This window comes from Stegostoma tigrinum, chromosome 5, assembly GCF_030684315.1.
Source record: "Stegostoma tigrinum isolate sSteTig4 chromosome 5, sSteTig4.hap1, whole genome shotgun sequence".
NCBI lineage: Eukaryota > Metazoa > Chordata > Chondrichthyes > Orectolobiformes > Stegostomatidae > Stegostoma > Stegostoma tigrinum.
Window position 1 is genome coordinate 130,534,998 of NC_081358.1, and position 19,408 is coordinate 130,554,405.

At 46.3% G+C, this 19,408-nt stretch overlaps 1 protein-coding gene across 1 annotated transcript in view; it reads left to right on the plus strand.

Moving 5' to 3' along the window:
* The window catches only part of sspo (SCO-spondin), a 517,250-nt gene that overhangs the window by 436,238 nt on the left and 61,604 nt on the right, over window positions 1-19,408 (plus strand). Inside the window, exons 93-97 of the mRNA XM_059646360.1 lie at window positions 610-743; window positions 5,061-5,200; window positions 5,387-5,433; window positions 6,355-6,627; window positions 16,441-16,602. Coding sequence (XP_059502343.1) covers window positions 610-743; window positions 5,061-5,200; window positions 5,387-5,433; window positions 6,355-6,627; window positions 16,441-16,602 — 756 coding nt within the window. The remainder of the gene's footprint in view (window positions 1-609; window positions 744-5,060; window positions 5,201-5,386; window positions 5,434-6,354; window positions 6,628-16,440; window positions 16,603-19,408) is intronic.

The window sequence follows — 19,408 nt, forward strand, 5'->3', positions numbered from 1 at the left end:
TTCTGTGACAGTCTGTCACTCTCTGAGTATCATGTTCAAAATAGTTGCACTGCAATGTCATTGTTCCCTTTTGCTTTGTTATCTTTGCTATGTTTTCCCAAACGACAACAAAGATCATAGCAAGAACTTTATAATCCCTGGACTGTTCCAGGGGCCAAGATATTTTGAACATCATCACCCCCTTGGGTCCATAAAATTGCTTCATTTATAGCTTTAAACTCCTAATCATATTGTTTAACTCCTTGAGATGCTCAACCCCAGTACTCTATTGTAACTCATACATCGCATAATAAATCACAGAGTTAACTAATTTTGTACGGTCCAAAACAAAGGGCCTAGCTGCAGCTGTTAATCAGGACCCACTTTCAGCTGCTTCCTAATTAGGCTGCTCTTACAACGCACCCATTGAAGGTAACCCATCTGAAAGCTCATAACTATAGAATTGTATCCTGCAGATTTCACTTTAATACCAACATCCAATTATAATCTAAAGTAGACAAAATTAGGTTGACACAAATTAGGATTTTGGGCATTTTCTTACCCACTGCATGACCTTTCTGATCTGACAGTCATGTTCTCTCTCGTTGACACTGACCTGTGTTTTCTCAGATGCCAGCTGTGAAAATCCATTTGAATATAAAGCCTGTGGACCGGCATGTGCTGGTCACTGCTCCGACTTCAAACACAGTCAAGAATGTCAGGTCAAGGGACAAGATTGCGTGGCTGGGTGCTTCTGCCCTGAGGTAGGCTCAGAACAATGTGTATCGTACAGTCGATTTCTTCATTTCAAACATCAAACCTAGTCACAATTGCAAAGAATCCTTGCCTTAAGCAAACAACCTTGCTCCCCCAACCTACAATAACAAAGTGTGGAGCTGGATGAACACAGCAGGCCAAGCAGCATCTTAGGAGCACAAAAGCTGACGTTTCAGGCCTAGGCCCCTTTTGTAATGAAGGGTCTAGGCCCTAAATGTCAGCTTTTGTGCTCCTAAGATGCTGCTTGGCCTGCTGTGTTCATCCAGCTCCACATTTTGTTATCTTGGATTCTCCAGCATCTGCAGTTCCCATTATCACTGTCTCCCCCAACTTACACTCTTTTCTGAGTGGCTGACTCTTCCCATCCAATCACTTCTCCTCCTCAGTCTCTCTCTCTCTCTCTCTCTCTCGGTCTGGTAGATGGAGTTGATTTTAGATAAATGTGAGGTGCTACATTTCAGAAAGACGGATCAAGGCAGGACTTATATACTTAATGGATGGCCCCGGGGAATGTTGCTGAACAAAGAGACCATAGAATGTAGGTTCATAGTTCCTTGAAAGTGGAGTCCCGGGGGTCAAGACAGTGAAGATAGTTTAGCCTGCTTGGCTTTATTGATCAGTGCATTGAGTACAGGAGGTCATGCTGTGGCTGTACAGGACATTGGTTAGGTCACTATTACAGTACTGCATGCAATTCTGTTTTCCCTGCTATAGGAAAGATGTTGTTCTGAAAAGATTTACAAGGATGTTGCCAGGGTTGGAGGATTTGAGCTACAGGGAGAGGCTGAATAGGCTGGGGCTATTTTTCCTGGTGCAACAGAGGCAGAGGGATGACCAGAGGTTTATAAAATTATGAGGGGCGTAGATAGGGTGAACAGCCAAGGTCTTTTCCCTGGGACAGGGGAGTCTAAAACGAGAACATAGAACATTACAGTGCAGTACAGGCCCTTCAGCCCTCAATGTTGCGCTGACCTGTGAAACCAAACTGAAGCCCATCTAACCTACGCTATTCCATTAGCATCCATATGTTTATCCAATGACTATTTAAATGCTCTTAAAGTGGGCAAGTTTACTACCGTTGCAGGCAGGGCATTCCACGCCCTTACTACTCTGAGTAAAGAACTTACCTCTGACATCTGTCCTATATCTATCACCCCTCAATTTAAAGCTATGCCCCCTCGTGCTAGCCATCTCCATCCGAGGAAAAAGGCTCTCACTGTCCACCCTATCTAATCCTCTGATCATCTTGTATGTCTCTATTAGGTCACTTCTTAACCTTCTTCTCTCTAACGAAAACAGCCTCAAGTCCCTCAGCCTTTCCTCATAAGACCTTCCCTCCAGACCAGGCAACATCCTGGTAAATCTCCTCTGCAACCTTTCTAATGCTTCCACACCCTTCCTATAATGCGGTGACCAGAACTGTATGCAATACTCCAAGTGCGGCTGCACCAGAGTTTTGTACAGCTGCTACATGACCTCATGGCTTTGAAACTCAATCCCTCTACCAATACAACCTAACACACCCTACGCCTTCTTAACAACCCTGTCAACCTGGGTGGCAACTTTCAGGGATCTATGTACATGGACACCGAGATCCCTCTGCACATCCACACTACCATGAATCTTACCATTAGGCCAGTACTCTGTATTCATGTTACTCCTTCCTAAGTGAATCACCTCACACTTTTCCACATTAAACTCCATCTACCACCTCTAGGCCCAGCTCTGGAGCTTATCTATGTCCCTCTGTAGCCTGTAACATCCTTCCGCACTATCTACAATTCCACCAACTTTAATGTCATCTGCAAATTTACTAACCCATCCTTCTACGTCCTCATCCAGGTCATTTATAAAAATGACAAACAGCAGTGGACCCAACACCGACCCTTGCGATACACCACTAGTAACTGAACTCTAGGATGAACATTTCCCATCAACCATCACCCTCTGTCTTCTTACAGCTAGCCAATTTCTGATCCAAACCAATAAATCGCCCTCAATCCCATGCCTCTGTATTTTATGCAATAGCCTACTGTGGGGAACCTGATCAAACGCTTTACTGAAATCCATATACACCACATCAACCGCATTACCCTCATCCAGCTGTATGGTCTCCTTCTCAAAGAACTCAATAAGGTTTGTGAGGCATGACCTACCCTTCACAAAACTGTGTTGACTATCCCTAATCAAATTATTCCTTTCTGGATGATTCTCAATCTTATCTCTTATAATCCTTTCCATCACTTTACCCACAACTGAAGTATGGCTCACTGGTCTATAATTACCAGGATTGTCCCTCCTCCCCTTCTTGAACAAGGGGACAACATTTGCTATCCTCCAGTCTTCTGGCACTATTCCTGTACATAATGATGATATAAAGATCAAAGCCAAAGGCTCTGCAATCTCCTCCTTAGCTTCCCAGAGAATCCTAGGATACATCCTGTCCGGCCCAGGGGACTTATCTATTTTCACACCTGCCAGAATTGCTAACACCTCCTCCTTGTGAACCTCAATCCCGTCTAGTGTAATAGCCTGTATCTCAGTATTCTCCTTGACAATATTACATTTTTCCTGTGTGAATAGTGACAAAAAATATTCATTTAGCACCTCTCCTATCTCTTCAGACTTCACACACAACTTCCCACTACTGTCCTTGACTGGCCCTAATCTTACTCTAGTCATTCTTTTATTCCTGACATACCTATAGAAAACTTTAGGGTTTTCCTTGATCCTACCTGCCAAAGACTTCTCATGTCCCCTCCTGGCTCTTCTTAGCTCTCTCTTTAGGTCCTTCTTGGCTAACTTGTAATTCTCAATCGCCCTAACTGAGCCTTCACGCCTCATCTTTTCATAGAGGGCATAGGTTTGAGGTAAGAGGGGAAAGATTTAGAAGGTACCCAAGAGACAACTGTTTCATACAGAGGGTGATGCAGGTATGGAATGAGCTGCCAGAGGAGTGGTGGAGGCTGGTACAATTACATCATTTAAAAGTCATGAATAAGGAGGGTTTCGAGGGATATGGGCCAAATGCTGGCTAATGAGACTAGATTAATTTAGGATATCTGGTCAGCATGGATGAGTTGGACTGAAGGGTCTGTTTCTGTGCTACTTATCTCTGACTCTTTGACTAACACTCCCACACGGCCACTCCCGCGTGCCCACTCCCACACGGCCACTCCCACACGGCCACTCCCGCATGCCCACTCCCACACGGCCACTCCCACACGGCCACTCCCGCGTGCCCACTCCCACACAGCCACTCCCGCGTGCCCACTCCCACACGGCCACTCCCACACGGCCACTCCCACACGGCCACTCCAACGTGCCCACTCCCACACGGCCACTCCCGCGTGCCCACTCCTGCGTGCTCACACCCACGCGCCCACTCCTGCACACCCTCCACCACGTTCCCTCCCCCTGCACCCTCTCCCATATGCCCACTCTGATGTGCCCTCTCTCACGTGCCCACTCCCGCGTCCCCTCTCCCACGTGCCCACTCCGACTCACTCTCTCCTACAGGCCCACTCTGATATGCCCACTCCCACACGCCCACTCCCACACGCCCACTCCTACATGCCCTCTCCCACACTCACACTCACCCTCCACTAATGGAGAAAACGTAATAATCTGGAAACTAGCAGCAGCAGTGGTGAATAGTCGATAGAAATTTCAATCTTGTTGTATCAAAGTGTGAGTGGGGAGTGAGGAGTGGGCACACAGGATGACTCTTCCCTCTGAGGAAGAGAGCTGTGGGAGTCCCATTCTAGGGTTTGAGGTAAATGACAATGGCTACTTTTAAGTTGAGAGTTTCTCAAATCCAGCATCACCGTAAATCATGTCATGGATTTATCTTCACTGCTGCCAGTTCCTGGAAACTGTAAATGGCTAGAGGATTCATCTCTTGACCAAACCCCATCTCCCTCACACATTGGGCTGTACTGCAGTGGCAGGCAGTCTCTGTTTCTATGGATTACACTGTAACAGCTGCTCATTGTTTTTATAGGGAAGCCTGTAACCTGATCGCAAAAATAGTTTCTCCTCCCCAAGGCAACATGAAATTGTACCTAGGTAGAGATGTTAACTTGCTATCATTGATCCATTCTCCATTACATCTTAAAAGTAAATGGACAGCTCGACGCATTATTGCTAAAATCTGATACTATTGGAAAATTTCTGATGCTTTTGCAGTCTGTTCTCTGTAAACACGAGGTGGTACTGCATCGCAGCCGCTTCTCAGTCAAATCCTGTCCTCTCTTACCTCCTTACGTCGATCACTTACTGTCTTTTTTTTTGTCATCTGCCAGGGTTTATTGGAGCAGGACAATAAATGCATCGTTCGCTCTGAGTGTGACTGTGTTCACATTCACAAGTCAGACACCAGGAAGACGCCATTGGCCATGAGGGTACGACGGGGTGACAGCATTCTGATTGGTTGTGAAACCTGGTGAGTGTTACAGATTCAAGAATCCAGTGACATTTCCATTCTTAAATCATTTCAAGACTGAAAGAATATGAATCACCCAGTTTGAATATTTATGAGGCAGTGGAATAAGACGCGAAGAGGTTGCTGACTGATAAATCACTATTGGATATCAATTCAGAGAGAACTAAAATGTACGTCTGTCCACAGCATCTGCAGAGAGGGAATGCTGCATTGCACCAATGACAGCTGCAAAGGTAGGAAACAGATTCTTATATTGAACATAAGCATTAGCCTGCCCATTGCACAAGGTACTAAATGATTAACTGGTCAGTGAGTGAGACTGTCGAGCTACTGAGGGAGTGGTCAATCAGTGAGACTGTCGAGTTACTGAGGGAGTGGTCAATGAGTGAGACCGTTGAGTTACTGAAGGAATGGTCAGTGAGTGAGACTGTGCTGTCACTGAGAGAGTGGCCAGTGAGTGAGACTGTGCTGTCACTGAGAGAGTGGTCATTGAGTGAGACTGTCCTGTCACTGAGAGAGTGGTCAGTGAGTGAGACTGTCGAGTTACTGAGGTAGTGGTCAATCAGTGAGACTGTCGAGTTACTGAGGGAGTGGTCAATGAGTGAGACTGTTGAGTTACTGAAGGAATGGTCAGTGAGTGAGACTGTGCTGTCACTGAGAGAGTGGTCAGTGAGTGAGACTGTGTTGTCACTGAGAGAGTGGTCATTGAGTGAGACTGTGCTGTCACTGAGGGAGTGGTCAGTGAGTGAGACTGTGTTGTCACTGAGAGAGTGCTCATTAAGTGAGACTGTGCTGTCACTGAGGGAGTGGTCAGTGAGTGAGACTGTGCTGTCACTGAGGGAGTGGTCAGTGAGTGAGACTGTGCTGTCACTGAGGGAGTGGTCAGTGAGTGAGACTGTGCTGTCACTGTGAGAGTGGTCATTGAGTGAGACTGTCCTGTCACTGAGAGAGTGGTCAGTGAGTGAGACTGTGCTGTCACTGAGGGAGTGGTCATTGAATGAGACTGTGCTGTCACTGAGAGAGTGGTCAGTGAGTGAGACTGTGCTGTCACTGAGAGAGTGGTCAGTGAGTGAGACTGTGCTGTCACTGAGGGAGTGGGTGAGACTGTGTAAATGTGTCTAATGTTGCTCTATGTTCATTGTGTTGCTGTTTAGAGGCTGTTACACTCACTCAATGGTCAGCCTGGACAGGCTGCATTTCCTGTCTGCCCCGATCATTCCTGAATATGGCATCCCTCCATCTACTCCAAGGACAACGAGTTGAGAGCCAGCACCGCAGTGCATTCCCTGAGACTGCTCGGTATTTACTGAAGGAAGAACGTTACCGAGTTTGTATAGCAGTGGGATCAGGACAGCGTGTCCCTCCAGATCTCTGCACTGGAACCTTGGTAGAGGACCGAGAATGTACAAATATCACTATCTGCGAGGGTAAAAAATCTATTTGTCCCAATGCCATAAAATTCATTTCTCAATGCACATTTCAAATGAACGGATCTGCTTCTTTAAAATTATAGTAATGATGGGTCTTATAGAATTTGCTGTTTAGCAACGGAATTCATTCACAGTTTTGTTGAGATTGAACCCATGTCCACATCGTGCATCAGCTCGATTCTGGGGGAATGGGGCCTGTTAGCCTGGGCTGGGGATAAGGTGCAGAGTGATTCAGATATTTACTGATATAATGGACTGAAGTAGGCAAGGACTGGATTATCCAAACAGCCTGCTCACTATTTATATGGCAGGGGAATGGGTAGGGATTATTCGGATCTGGAAAGTTGGTTTGGTCTTGATGTTACCTCCCTCTCTGTAACAGTGGCAAAAAATGAAGAAAACTTACAGAGGAAGCACAGTCACCGGGTCTGCGGTGGTACTATTACTGGGTGAGAAAGCCTGAACCTCAGGCTAATGTGCTTGGGTATGTGTCCATATCCAGTCGGGGCTGATGGTGAAATTTGAGTTCAATAAAAACATTCGCGAATTAAAAGCTAGTCTAATGGTCACTGTTAATTGTCATAACCACCCATCTGGTCCACTAATGTCCTTTAGGGAAGGAAACGGCCATCCTTACCTAGTTTGACCTACATGTGACTCCAGACCCACAGCAATGTAGTTGACTCTTAACTGCCCTCTGGGTAATTAGGGATGGGCAATAAATGCTGGCCCAGCCAACAATGCCTTCATCCTATGAACAAGTAAGTTGCAAAGAAAGTTGGGTGTCCTCGTGCATGAAGTTCCAAAGGTTAGTGTGCAGGTACAACAAGTAAGCAGGACAACTAAAGGAATGCTAGCATTTGTGAGAAGGCAGATTTGAACACAAGAATTATACAGGGTACTGTGTATAGTGATGGTCTCCTTGACTTGAATGCTCCCAGCCCCTGAATGTGGGCTATGGCAAAACATTTGGAAAAATCAAGTAGATGTCAAGTGAGGACCTTCTTGACATTGAGATCAATTAATTATTGGACATTAAGGTGAGATTCTCACTAGTGAGCAGCAAGAAGCCTTTTAGAATGGATTACTGCACAATAACAACCTCATTACTAGTACTCTCGTCTCATTCATACACAGTTGCACATTCCATCACCTGCAGATAGAAACTGGATGTTGAGAATTCCTGACATGAAATTCGTACCTGTATCTGGTGACTGCCATCGCCAACATCTCTGGGCATGCTGCAAAGCAGCAACTGCTCATACTCCACGTCTACAAACACTGGCACCCAAAAGAGAGCAGCTACACAGTATGATCACCAAGGCACATCTCCCATCTGCTCTCAGTGAGACTCTACACTTCAGTGCTACATTTAGAGTCTCATTGACCAACTCTCATTGCGGTGTTGCTGCTAGGACACTGTGCAGGGGCAGGTACCTAGCTCCTGGACTGACCCAGGCTACGGTGGCAGTGTAGCCCTGTCCACACTCCTTCTTTTCTCATTTTTCCTTTTTATTCAGTTTTTTTTAGCTTGTTTTTTCCACTTAATTAGCCTCTGGAGAGAGCCCACTTGCTGAGGTAGCAGTGGTGACAGCATTGGGTCTGGTGCGTGGCAGTGGCTGCAGCCCCAGTGTGCGAACTTACCAGTCGGAGAGTGAGGGAGGTTCCCTGGTATGTGTGGCAGCGGCGAGAGCAGGCCACCTGAGGTGTCCCAGACGTGGGCCAAACTGGAGGAGAACGACAGTGTGAGCTGAGCAGTGAAGACAGACCGTTCAACTTTTAACTTTACTCATCTTTTCTACTTTGTCCCTAAGATTTTGTACACGGTCACCTTTGTACCCGAGAAGGTGCCGGGAAAGGTGGCAGCGTACGCTTTTCACTGTGCCCTGTACCCCTGCGCTTGAGTAAATGTGACAATAAAATCTGTTCTATTATAATTCTGTTCTAATTCTAAGCCGCTTGCTCGCTGTCTTGGCACTAACTCACTTTGTGCCAACTTTAATGCTCACCGCTTCCCTGACTGCTGTTCGGCTGGTTGATTCCTCAGCCACGTCCAGACACTTGGAACACTGTTTTACCATTTTGTTCAGCACAGGCAAAAGCCAACCAAGAGCATGAGCATGTTACTATAGCAGTGAACTACGTCAATCTTTCAGAGATAATGGGAACTGCAGATGCTGGAGAATCCGAGATAACAAAGTGTGGAGCTGGATGAACACAGCAGGCCAAGCAGTATCTTAGGAGCAGGAAAGCTCCCTTTTCTGATGAAAGGTCTAGGCCCGAAATGTCAGCCTTTGTGCTCCTAAGATGCTGCTTGGCCTGCTGTGTTCATCCAGCTTCACACTTTGCTATCTCAATCTTTCAGCTACAGTTTGTGGCAGCAAATGATCCAAACACTCTGTACATGCCTCTCCAAATGGCCATATCTGAAAGAGTAAGGGGAGTTGCCTTTTGTCAGGTCTGGGAGGCACTGTCATTGGTCAGGGAGGGCACAAGACAGACAGTCGATAGTGGCCTATGCTCACAGTCCAGAGGCTTGGGCAGAGTCAGTTTTCACAATGAGGAGGTGTATTACTTCAGGTCGGGAGTGAACCATGGGCAGTCTGGCTGGTCCAGGGCCTATAGTCAGGGCATTCATAAATCTGATTACCTAAGACCTGCAATAATATCTATAGCCTTGAGAACCCCCACTTTCCTGCTTTGCTTCAAGGATCATGTGCCTTACAAGGATGGTTACTGAGAGAAACAAAATCAGAAATTACAGGAGAAATTCAGTAAGTCTGGCACTGTTTGTACAGAGAAAGCAGAGTTAATGTTTTACGTCCAGTGGCCCTCCTTCAAACGGGTCCTCTGGTTATTTCGCTGCTGAGAGATGAGGGCTACTGTTTGTGATGATGACTAATGACTGTTACATAACACCCTAAGTGAGACTGAGATGCAATGTAGCCCATTTTTCACCCCAGGTCCATGATGGAGCCAGGCCTCCTGACAAAGAGGTTCTGAGGTTTGGAGGTTTCTGAGAACGGAGGACAGTCTAAGAATGCTGTGCTTCACACAACTGCACAAGGAAGAGAGCAGATGTGGAGGGGGCTAGAAATTTGGGAGAGCTGCAGTGTCCTCTAAGGTGGAGGGTGAGGACATTGAGCAGGAGGAAGGTGGGGACATTGAGCCGGTGGAAGGTGGGGACATTGAGCAGGTGGAAGGTGGGGACTTTGAACGGTGGAAGGTGGGGACATTGAGCAGGTGGAAGGTGGGGACTTTGAACGGTGGAAGGTGGGGACATTGAGCAGGTGCAAGGTGGGGACATTGAACAGGAGGAAGGTGGGGGCATTGAGTAGGTGGAAGATGGGGACATTGAGCAGATGGAAGGTGGGGGCATTGAGTAGGTGGAAGATGGGGGCATTGAGCCGATGGAAGGAGGGGGCATTGAGTAGGTGGAAGATGGGGACATTGAGCAGATGGAAGGTGGGGACATTGAGCAGGTGGAAGGTGGGTACATTGAGCAGGAGGAAGGTGGGGGCATTGAGCAGGTGGAAGGTGGGGACATTGAGCAGGTGCAAGGTGGGGACTTTGAACGGTGGAAGGTGGGGACATTGAGCAGGTGCAAGGTGGAGACATTGAACAGGAGGAAGGTGGGGGCATTGAGTAGGTGGAAGATGGGGGCATTGAGCCGATGGAAGGTGGGGGCATTGAGTAGGTGGAAGATGGGGACATTGAGCAGATGGAAGGTGGGGGCATTGAGCAGGTGGAAGGTGGGGACATTGAGCAGGTGGAATGTGGGGACATTGAGCAGGTGGAATTTGGGGACATTGAGCAGGTGGAAGGTGGGGTCATTGAGCAGGAGGAAGGTGGGGACATTGAGCAGGTGGAAGGTGGGGTCATTGAGCAGGTGGAAGGTGGGGACATTGAGCAGGTGGAAGGTGGGGACATTGAGCCGGTGGAAGGTGGTGTCAGGTGGGGACATTGAGCAGGAGGAACATTGAGCAGGTGGAAGGTGGGGACATTGAGCAGGTGGAAGGTGGGGACAATGAGCAGGTGGAAGGTGGGGACATTGAGCAGGTGGAAGGTGGGGACATTGAGCAGGTGGAAGGTGGGGACATTGAGCCGGTGGAAGGTGGGGACATTGAGCCGGTGAAAGGTGGGGACATTGAGCAGGAGGAAGGTGGGGACATTGAGCAGGTGGAAGGTGGGGACATTGAGCAGGTGGAAGGTGGGGACAATGAGCAGGTGGAAGGTGGGGACATTGAGCAGGTGGAAGATGGGGATATTGAGCAGGCGGAAGGTGGGGACATTGAGCCGATGGAATGTGGTGGAAGGTGAGGACAAAGATTACCTTTAGCATGACACAGAGCACAACAGCACTGTTGTATTCTACTGTTGCTGAATGAAAGTGAATGTTTCAAACTGTTTGAAGTGCCTTCTTCCCCCCCCCCCTCCCAACCCCCAACCAACTTCTCTGAACAATGTGAAGATTTTGAGCTACATTGCAGAAAGGCAGCAGTAACATAGACAGATGGGTGTGGGTTAGTTGTGTGACCTGGTGCTTAAACAGTGACAGGAATGAGACTGTGCAGTGTAGTGTCAGCCATGCCAATGCTGTTCCTTGGGGAGAGTTGGTATGGAGTGCCATGGCACTATGTACACAATGAAGGGAAACTCTGGATTGCTACATCTTCTCCAGGTGCAGAGCTGGGGTTCAAAGACCGCACTGCACCTGGGGTCCTGAGACATAACAACAATGGTGAGTGCTTTCACCTTTTTGAAATCAGCAGAGATGCATGCTGGAGGAATGTGGTACCCAGATAATCTGGGCTGACAGTGCAAGAAAACCCCCTGGGTCCTGCAGAGATAAATTCTCCAGGATACTCAACAGAAATAATATTTAGCCAATTTCTGGTCAGTTTCAGTGACGCATTTAAGGAAGGATGGAAATATCCCAGAAACAGTATTGAAATGGCTTTTTTTAAATTGTTTATTGGACATGGATGTTACTGACTGGGCCAACATTTATTAGCAATCCACAATTACCCTGGAATGGAGTATCATACTGGGGCCAATTCAGATGTGGGTTGGGTGTCAACAACATTGCTGTGGGTCTGGAGTCATGTGTAGGCCTGACCAAGTAATAATTGCAGATTTCCTTCTATAAGGTGCATCACTGAGCCATATGGGTTTTTATAATAATCAACAATGGTTACATGGTCACCATTAAACTGGCTTTTAATTCCAGAATGTTTTTATTGAAATTTTTATTGGAATTTTTATTCAAATTTAACCATCTTGCACAGTGGGATATGAACTCATGAAACCCAGAACATTGAGCTGGTTTTTGGATCACCAGCCTGTTGACAATTTTCACGACATCAACCTTGCATCGACCAGACAAGTCCCTGGAATGGCTGGGTTTCTTATGATGAGAGTGTAGTCTTTTACCCACTGCAGCTTAGGGGAACATTAGATAGAAACATATGAGATCCTGAAGGGTCTTGACAGGGAGATGTGGAGAATATGTTTGCTCTTGTGGCAGAATCTATAACTAGGGATCACTGTTTAACAATCAGGGGATACCATCTAAAATACAGATGAAGTTTTTTTTTCTCTCAAAAGGTTGAGAGCCTTTAGAACTCTCTTTCTGAGAGGTGCTGGAAGCAGATCCTATGAATTTTTTTTGCAGCAGAGGTAAAAAGATTGTTCTGAAGCAAGAGGGTGGACACTTATCATGATTTAAAGTTAGACAAAGATCGGTAGCTTGGGTTGTAGATGAGGTTGTTGACTTACTCGCTGAGCTGGCTTGTTATTCAGATGTTTCGTCACCATGTTGGGTGACAGCATCAGTGGAGCCTCTGATGAAGCAATATTATTCGACTCCACTTGGAATTAATACTGTCTGGTCCCTTATGGGGAGTAGTGTCATTTCCAGTTTGGATCTGAATGGGTTTATATATGGGGTCCAATTCTATATGTTTGTTGATTGAAGTATGGGTGGAGAACCATGCCTCGAGGAATTCCTGTGTGTGTCTATATTTAGCTTGGGCCACTATGGTTACCTTGTCCCAGTTAAACTGATGGCCTTCATTGTCTGAAAATGTACCAATAATAAGGAGAGCTCATCATCCTGTTTTGCTGCAAGCTGATGTTCATGTATTCTAATGGCTAGTTTCCCTCCTGTCTGTTCAATGTAAGGCTCGTGGCAGTCATTCCATGGTATTTTGTAAACCACGTTGGTTCTGCATGTTGTGGGAATGGCATATTTAAACCTTATGAGTGTTTGCTGTCGAGTGGCCGTGGGCTTGTGGGCCACCATGATTCCCAGTGGTCTTAGGAGTCTTGTTGTCAATTCCGATATGTTCCTGATGTAGGGCAGTGTGGTCAATGTGTGAGGGCGTACTGTGTCCTCCTGTTGTTTGTTTATCAGGCATCTGTGGATGAAGTTGTGGGATATCTATTTAAAGTGAGAATCTTGAATGTGTTCTTCCTTTTTCCAGTGTAGTTCTGGAGTGTTGCAGTGTGTCCTGGCCCATTTAAACAGTGTCTTTTGTGAGTAAGAAAAGAACATGATAATCCTACCAGCAGACAAAGGGTACATGACCGTCATTGTGAGCAAACCAGGCTACGTGAAGAAAGCACAGGGATTGCTTGCAGATACAACCACTGAGCAACAGGCAACGATGGACCCAACACCACAGTTAGGTAATAGGATGACCAGATACTGAAGCGACTAGCGAATGCAGTGCAGATAACCAAGACAGACTTCATGAGAACGAAACCAGAAGGCACAGTCACCACCACTCCCAACTAACCCTAACCCTAACCCTAACCCTATCCCAACTAACCCTAACCCTAACCCTAACCCTAACCCTAACCCTAACCCTATCCCAACTAACCCTAACCCTAACCCTAACCCTAACCCTATCCCAACTAACCCTAACCCTAACCCTAACCCTATCCCAACTAACCCTAACCCTAACCCAAACCCTAACCCTAACCCTAACCCTATCCCAACTAACCCTAACCCTAACCCTAACCCTAACCCTATCCCAACTAACCCTAACCCTAACCCTAACCCTAACCCTAACCCTATCCCAACCCCTAACCCTAACCCTAACCCTAACCCTAACCCTATCCCAACTAACCCTAACCCTAACCCTATCCCAACTAACCCTAACTCCATCCCCACCCCACCACCATTTCTATGAACTGCCTTAAGTATATAAACCAGACATCACTCTCAGATCCATTGAGCCCCTACGTGGCTCACCGTCACACAAACTGGCCAAGGATCTGAACAGAGACTAAAACTCTAAGCAGACGGATTGCCTCATTCTATCCATTCAACCTAGGATTTCCTCAATACCCTCACAAACATAAAAATCAGTGACTACGAGATATCCTTTGACGACACAGCTTTATTCACATCGAACAACATCCCACTAGCCAAAGAAACAGTGACAACATTACTAGAAGAAACAGCAATGCAGACCAGCAGCTCCATCAACTTAAATTATGAGACCTCTGCCTCACCACACACTTTGTCTTTAATGGTCAAAAATACAAACAGATCACCAGTACACCAATGAGATCACCCATCTCAGGACTCATTGTAGAAGCAGTCATGCAAAGACTAGAACACACCGCCCTCCCCCACATTCAACCTGAACTGTGGATCTGGTACAGAGATGATACATTTGTCATTATTAAACACAATAAATTAGAACACCACCTCATCAACAGTGTATTCACAAGAATTAAATTCACCAGGGAAGAAGAAACCGACAATCAATTTCAATTTCTGGGTGTTAAAGTTGAGCAATTGACCAACGGGGCGATCCAAACCTCAGTATACAACGCATGCTGACCAAATCTTCAACGTCCACAGCAGCCACCCCAAAGTCCACAAACGAAGCTGCATTAGGACACTATTTAAATGGGCCAGAGCACACTGCAACACTCCAGGAACACACTGGGAAGAGGAAGAACATGGGTACAAAATCCTCGCTTTAAACGGATATCCCCGCAATTTCACCCACCAATGCCGACATAACAGACAACAGGAGGACTCAGTATGACCTAACACATTTACCAAACTGCCGTACATCAAGAATATATTGAAACTGAGACCAAGACTCCTTAGACCGCTAGGAATCATGGGAGACCACAAGCCTACAGCCACTCTACGCCAAACACTTACAAGGATTAAAGACCCCATTCCCACAACATGCAGAACCAATGTGGTTTACAAAATACCATGCAATAACTGCTACAAGCATTACATCAGACAGACGGGAGGGAACCTAGCCATCAGAATACATGAATATCGGCTAGCAGCAAAACGGCTCTGGGTGTGATCTGGGAGATTTGGGTTTTCAGGGCCGTTGTACCCTGAAGGTGGCAATGCAGGTGGATAGAGTGGTCAAGAAGGCATATGGCATGCTTTCATCCATTGGACGGGGTATTGAGTACAAGAGTTGGCAGGTCATGTTACAGTTGTATAAGACTTTGGCTCGGCCACATTTAGAGTACTGTGTGCAGTTCTGGTCGCCATGTTACCCAAAGGATGTGGATGCTTTGGAGAGGGTGCAGAGGAGGTTCACCAGGATGTTTCCTAGTACGGAGGGTGCTAGCTATGAAGAGAGGTTGAGTAGATTAGGATTATTTTCATTAGAAAGACAGAGATTGAGGGGGGACCTGATTGAGGTCTACAAAATCATGAGGGGTATAGACAGGGTGTAGGGCAGGAAGCTTTTTCCCCAGAGTGGGAGACTCAGTTACTAGGTGTCACGATTTCAGCGGGAGAGGAGGAAAGTTTAAGGGAGATATGGGTGGAAAATTCTTTATACAGAGGGTGGTGGTGCCTGGAAGGTGTTGCCAGCGGAGGTGGTAGAGGTGGACACAGTAGCACCATTTAAGATGCATCTAGACAGGTACATGAATGGGCAGGGAGCAGAGGGTTACAGATCCTTGGAAAATAGCTGACAGGTTAGAGAGAGGATCTGGACCGTTGCAGGCTTGGAGGGCTGAAGGACCTGTTCCTGTGCTGTTAGTTTCTTTGTTCTTTGGCATGATGAACTCTCCTTAATATCGGTGCACTTGACAATGAAGGCCATCAGTTTAACTGGGACAAGGTAACCATAGTAGGCCAAGCCGAACGTAGACACACGCGGGAATTCCTATAGGCATGGTTCTCCACCCATAATGCAATCAACAAACATGTAGAATTGGATCCCATATACAAACCCATACAAATCAAAACCAGAAATGACACTACTCCCCATAATGGGCCAGATAGTATAAATTCCAGGAGTAGAATAACATTGCTTCATCGGAGTCCTCACTGACAATGTTACCTGGTACGGTGATGAAACATCTGAGCGAGAACAAGCCAGCTTGGCGAGCAAGTCAACAGCCTCATTTATCAGGATTTGTGAGTTTGCAGTTACAATCTGATCAGCTAAGATCCTATTGAATGACAGAGTAGGCTCGAGGGGCTGAATGGCCTACTCCTGGTCATTGTTCTATGTTTGTATGTTCCATGAGTACTTTTTTATTATTTCCCTCGGAGTTGGATATATCTTTGTGATTGCCTTCACTCCAACATCCTGTTGAAAATAATCCTAATTGCTACAGTCATTGAAATTCCTTGATGCACCAGAATTCAGAAGTCAGACTTTGGGCTTTTTCATGTGAAGTTCAATGAATTATTTCTGCAATTGATTCCAATCCCTTTCTGTTCCCTTCGAGACCTGTCTCTCTTACTATCACACCTCTCAGTCAATAACTCTTGGTAATACACAAGTCCTGTTTGTTTTACAGATGACTGTTCCTGGGGTTTCTGGGGTGTGTGGAGTCCATGCCGGGAGCCCTGCAGTGGAGGCTTTCGCATCAGGGAACGTACCCTCCCCTACCCACAGGACACAGCCACCTGCCATGGTCCCCAATTCCAGTCAGAAAGTTGCAACACTGCCATGTGTCCAGGTAAGACATTGCAGATTGCACATGAAACTAACCCCCATGTTGAGAATGACATTATGGTTACAAACAATCTTGTAACAATGACAAAGATTTTAAATTGTATCTCCCGTGATGTCTGTGGTGACATGAGGATTGGGATCTGCACAAGTTGTCAAATGGGGTTGTGATGTGTCTTGAGGAGGCAGAACCTTGTATTGTTGGGAATTCAGGAATAATACTAAGGGAAAAAGGAGGGGTATCATCATTTGAATTAAAGTTCATGAAACAGTTCAATGCTGAAGCGATTTACCAAGTAGTTTAGGGAGTGGTGCCATCCTGGGTCAGGGTCAAGGATGTCACTAAGCAGATGCAGAACAACCTAAGCGGCAAAGTGGGAGGAGGAGGCTGAAGGGGCAAGGGGATAGTACCCTGATGGGTTGGGGGGATGTTTGTGAGGGGGAGAAGGAAGAATTTGAGGCATTAGGGATTTATGGGAAAGACTCTGAGGAGGTATGGTGGGTAGAGTGAACAAGTGCAACATCAGAGCCCTTTGTATTCAGATGATGTCTGATATCACCAGGAGTGAGGATAGAAACAGGAGAGTGGAGCAGAAGAATGCACTTCTGACTGAACAACTGATGCAGGAGAAAGGGAGTTTTTTATTATTCATTTGATGTGGGCATTGCTAGCTGGCCAATGCTTATTACCCATCCCTAGCAGCCCTTGAGAAGTTGGCAATGAGCTGCCTTCTTGAACCTCTGCAGTTCCCTGCTGTGGGTTGACCCACAATGCCCGTGGGAGGGAATTCTAGGATTTGACCCAGTGACAGCGAAGGAACGGTGATGCCGTTCCAAGTCAGGATGGTTAGTGGCTTGGTGAGGATCTTGCAGGGGATGGTGTTCCCATGTATCTACTGTCCTTGTCCTTCTGGATTGAAGTGATGATGTGGAGGTGCCGGTGTTGGATTGGGGTGGGCAAATTCAGGAAACACGTGACGCCAGGTTATAGCCTAACAGGTTTATTTTAACACATAAACTTTCAGAGCTTAAATCTCCTCATTCAGGTGTTAATGAGAGGTACCATCAGATGTAAAATTTATATGTAAAAGATCAAAGTTTCATGTCATTGATGAGAATGTATTAAACAAACCTAAGGTGCTGTTAAGTCTTTAATTAGTTAGAAGGTTTTAATTGATCAATGAGTAAATGTAAATTCCCAAATTCACATTTGATGTCATGCTTGACAAATCTGTTGGAATTCCATGAAGATGTAACTAGTAGGGTTGACAAGGGGGAACCATTTGATGTAGTATATTTGGATGTTCAGAAAGCGGTTGACAAAGTCTCGTCTAAGAGATTAATGTGCAAGATTAAAGCACATGGGATTGGGGAAATGTATTGAGATGGATGGGAAAGTGGTTGACAGAGAGGAAACAAGGAGTAGGAATTAATGGATCCTTTTCAAATTGGCAGGCAGTAACTAGTGGGGTGCCACAGGGATTCACAATACATACTAATGATTTGGATCAGGGAACAAAATGTAACATCTCCAAGCTTACAGATGATACCAAGTTGGCTGGGAGAGTGAATAAGGATGCAGAGATCCTTCAGCATGACCAACAGGTTAGGTGAATGAGCAAATCAATGGCGGATGCAGCATAATGTGGATAACTGTGAGGTTATTCATTTCAGAAGAAAAAACAAGGAGGCAGATTACTACCTGGTTGGCTGTAAATTGGGAGAGGGGAGTGTGCAGGGGGATCTGGGTGTCCTTGTACACCAGTTGCTGAAGGTAAGAATGCAGCAGTAGCAGGTGGTAATGAAGGAAGATGGTATTTTGGCCTTCATTGTGAGAGGTTTCGTGTACAGATCCAATTCAAGAATAAACTATACGGTAAATGGAAAAGCCCAGGGGACAAGTAATGTACAGAGCGATCTGGGTATTCAGGTCCATTGTTTCCTGATGGTGGCAAGGCAGGTCAATAGAGTGGTCAAGAAGGCATACGGCATGCTTTCATTCATCGGACGGGGTTTTGAGCACAAGAGTTGGCAGGTAATGTTACAGTTGTATAAGACTTTGGTTCAGTCACATTTAGATTACTGCGTACAGCTCTGGTCGCCACATTACCAAAGGATGTGGATGTTTTGGAGAGGGTGCAGAGGAGGTTCACCAGGATGTTGCCTGGTACAGAGGGCACTAGCTATGAAGAAAGGTTGAGTAGATTAGGATAACAAAGTGTGGAGCCGGATGAGCACAGCAGGCCAAGCAACATCTCAGGAGCACAAAAGCTGATGTTTCGGGCCTAGACCCTTCATCAAAGCGTCTAGGCCTGAAACGTCAGCCTTTGTGCTCCTGAGATGCTGCTGGGCCTGCTGCGTTCACCCAGCTCCACACTTTGTTATCTTGGATTCTCCAGCATCTGCAGTTCCCATCATCATTGAATAGATTAGGATTATTTTCATTAGAAAGATGGAGATTGAGGGGGCACCTGATTGAAGTCTACAAAATCATGAGAGGTATAGACAGGGCGTAGAGCAAGAAGCTTTTTCCCAGAGTGGGGAACTCAATTACTAGGGGTCATGAGTTCAGAGTGAGAGGGGAAAAGTTTAAGGGAGATATGCGTGGAAAGTTCTTTACACAGAGAGTGGTGGGTGCCTGGAACGTGTAGCCAGTGGAGGTTGTAGAGGCGGGCACAATAGCATCATTTAAGATGTATCTGGACATGTACATGAATGGGCAGGGAGCAGAGGGATACAGAACCTTGGAAAATAGGTGATAGGCTTAGATAGATGATCTGGATTGGTGCAGGTTTGGAGGGCTGAATGCGCTG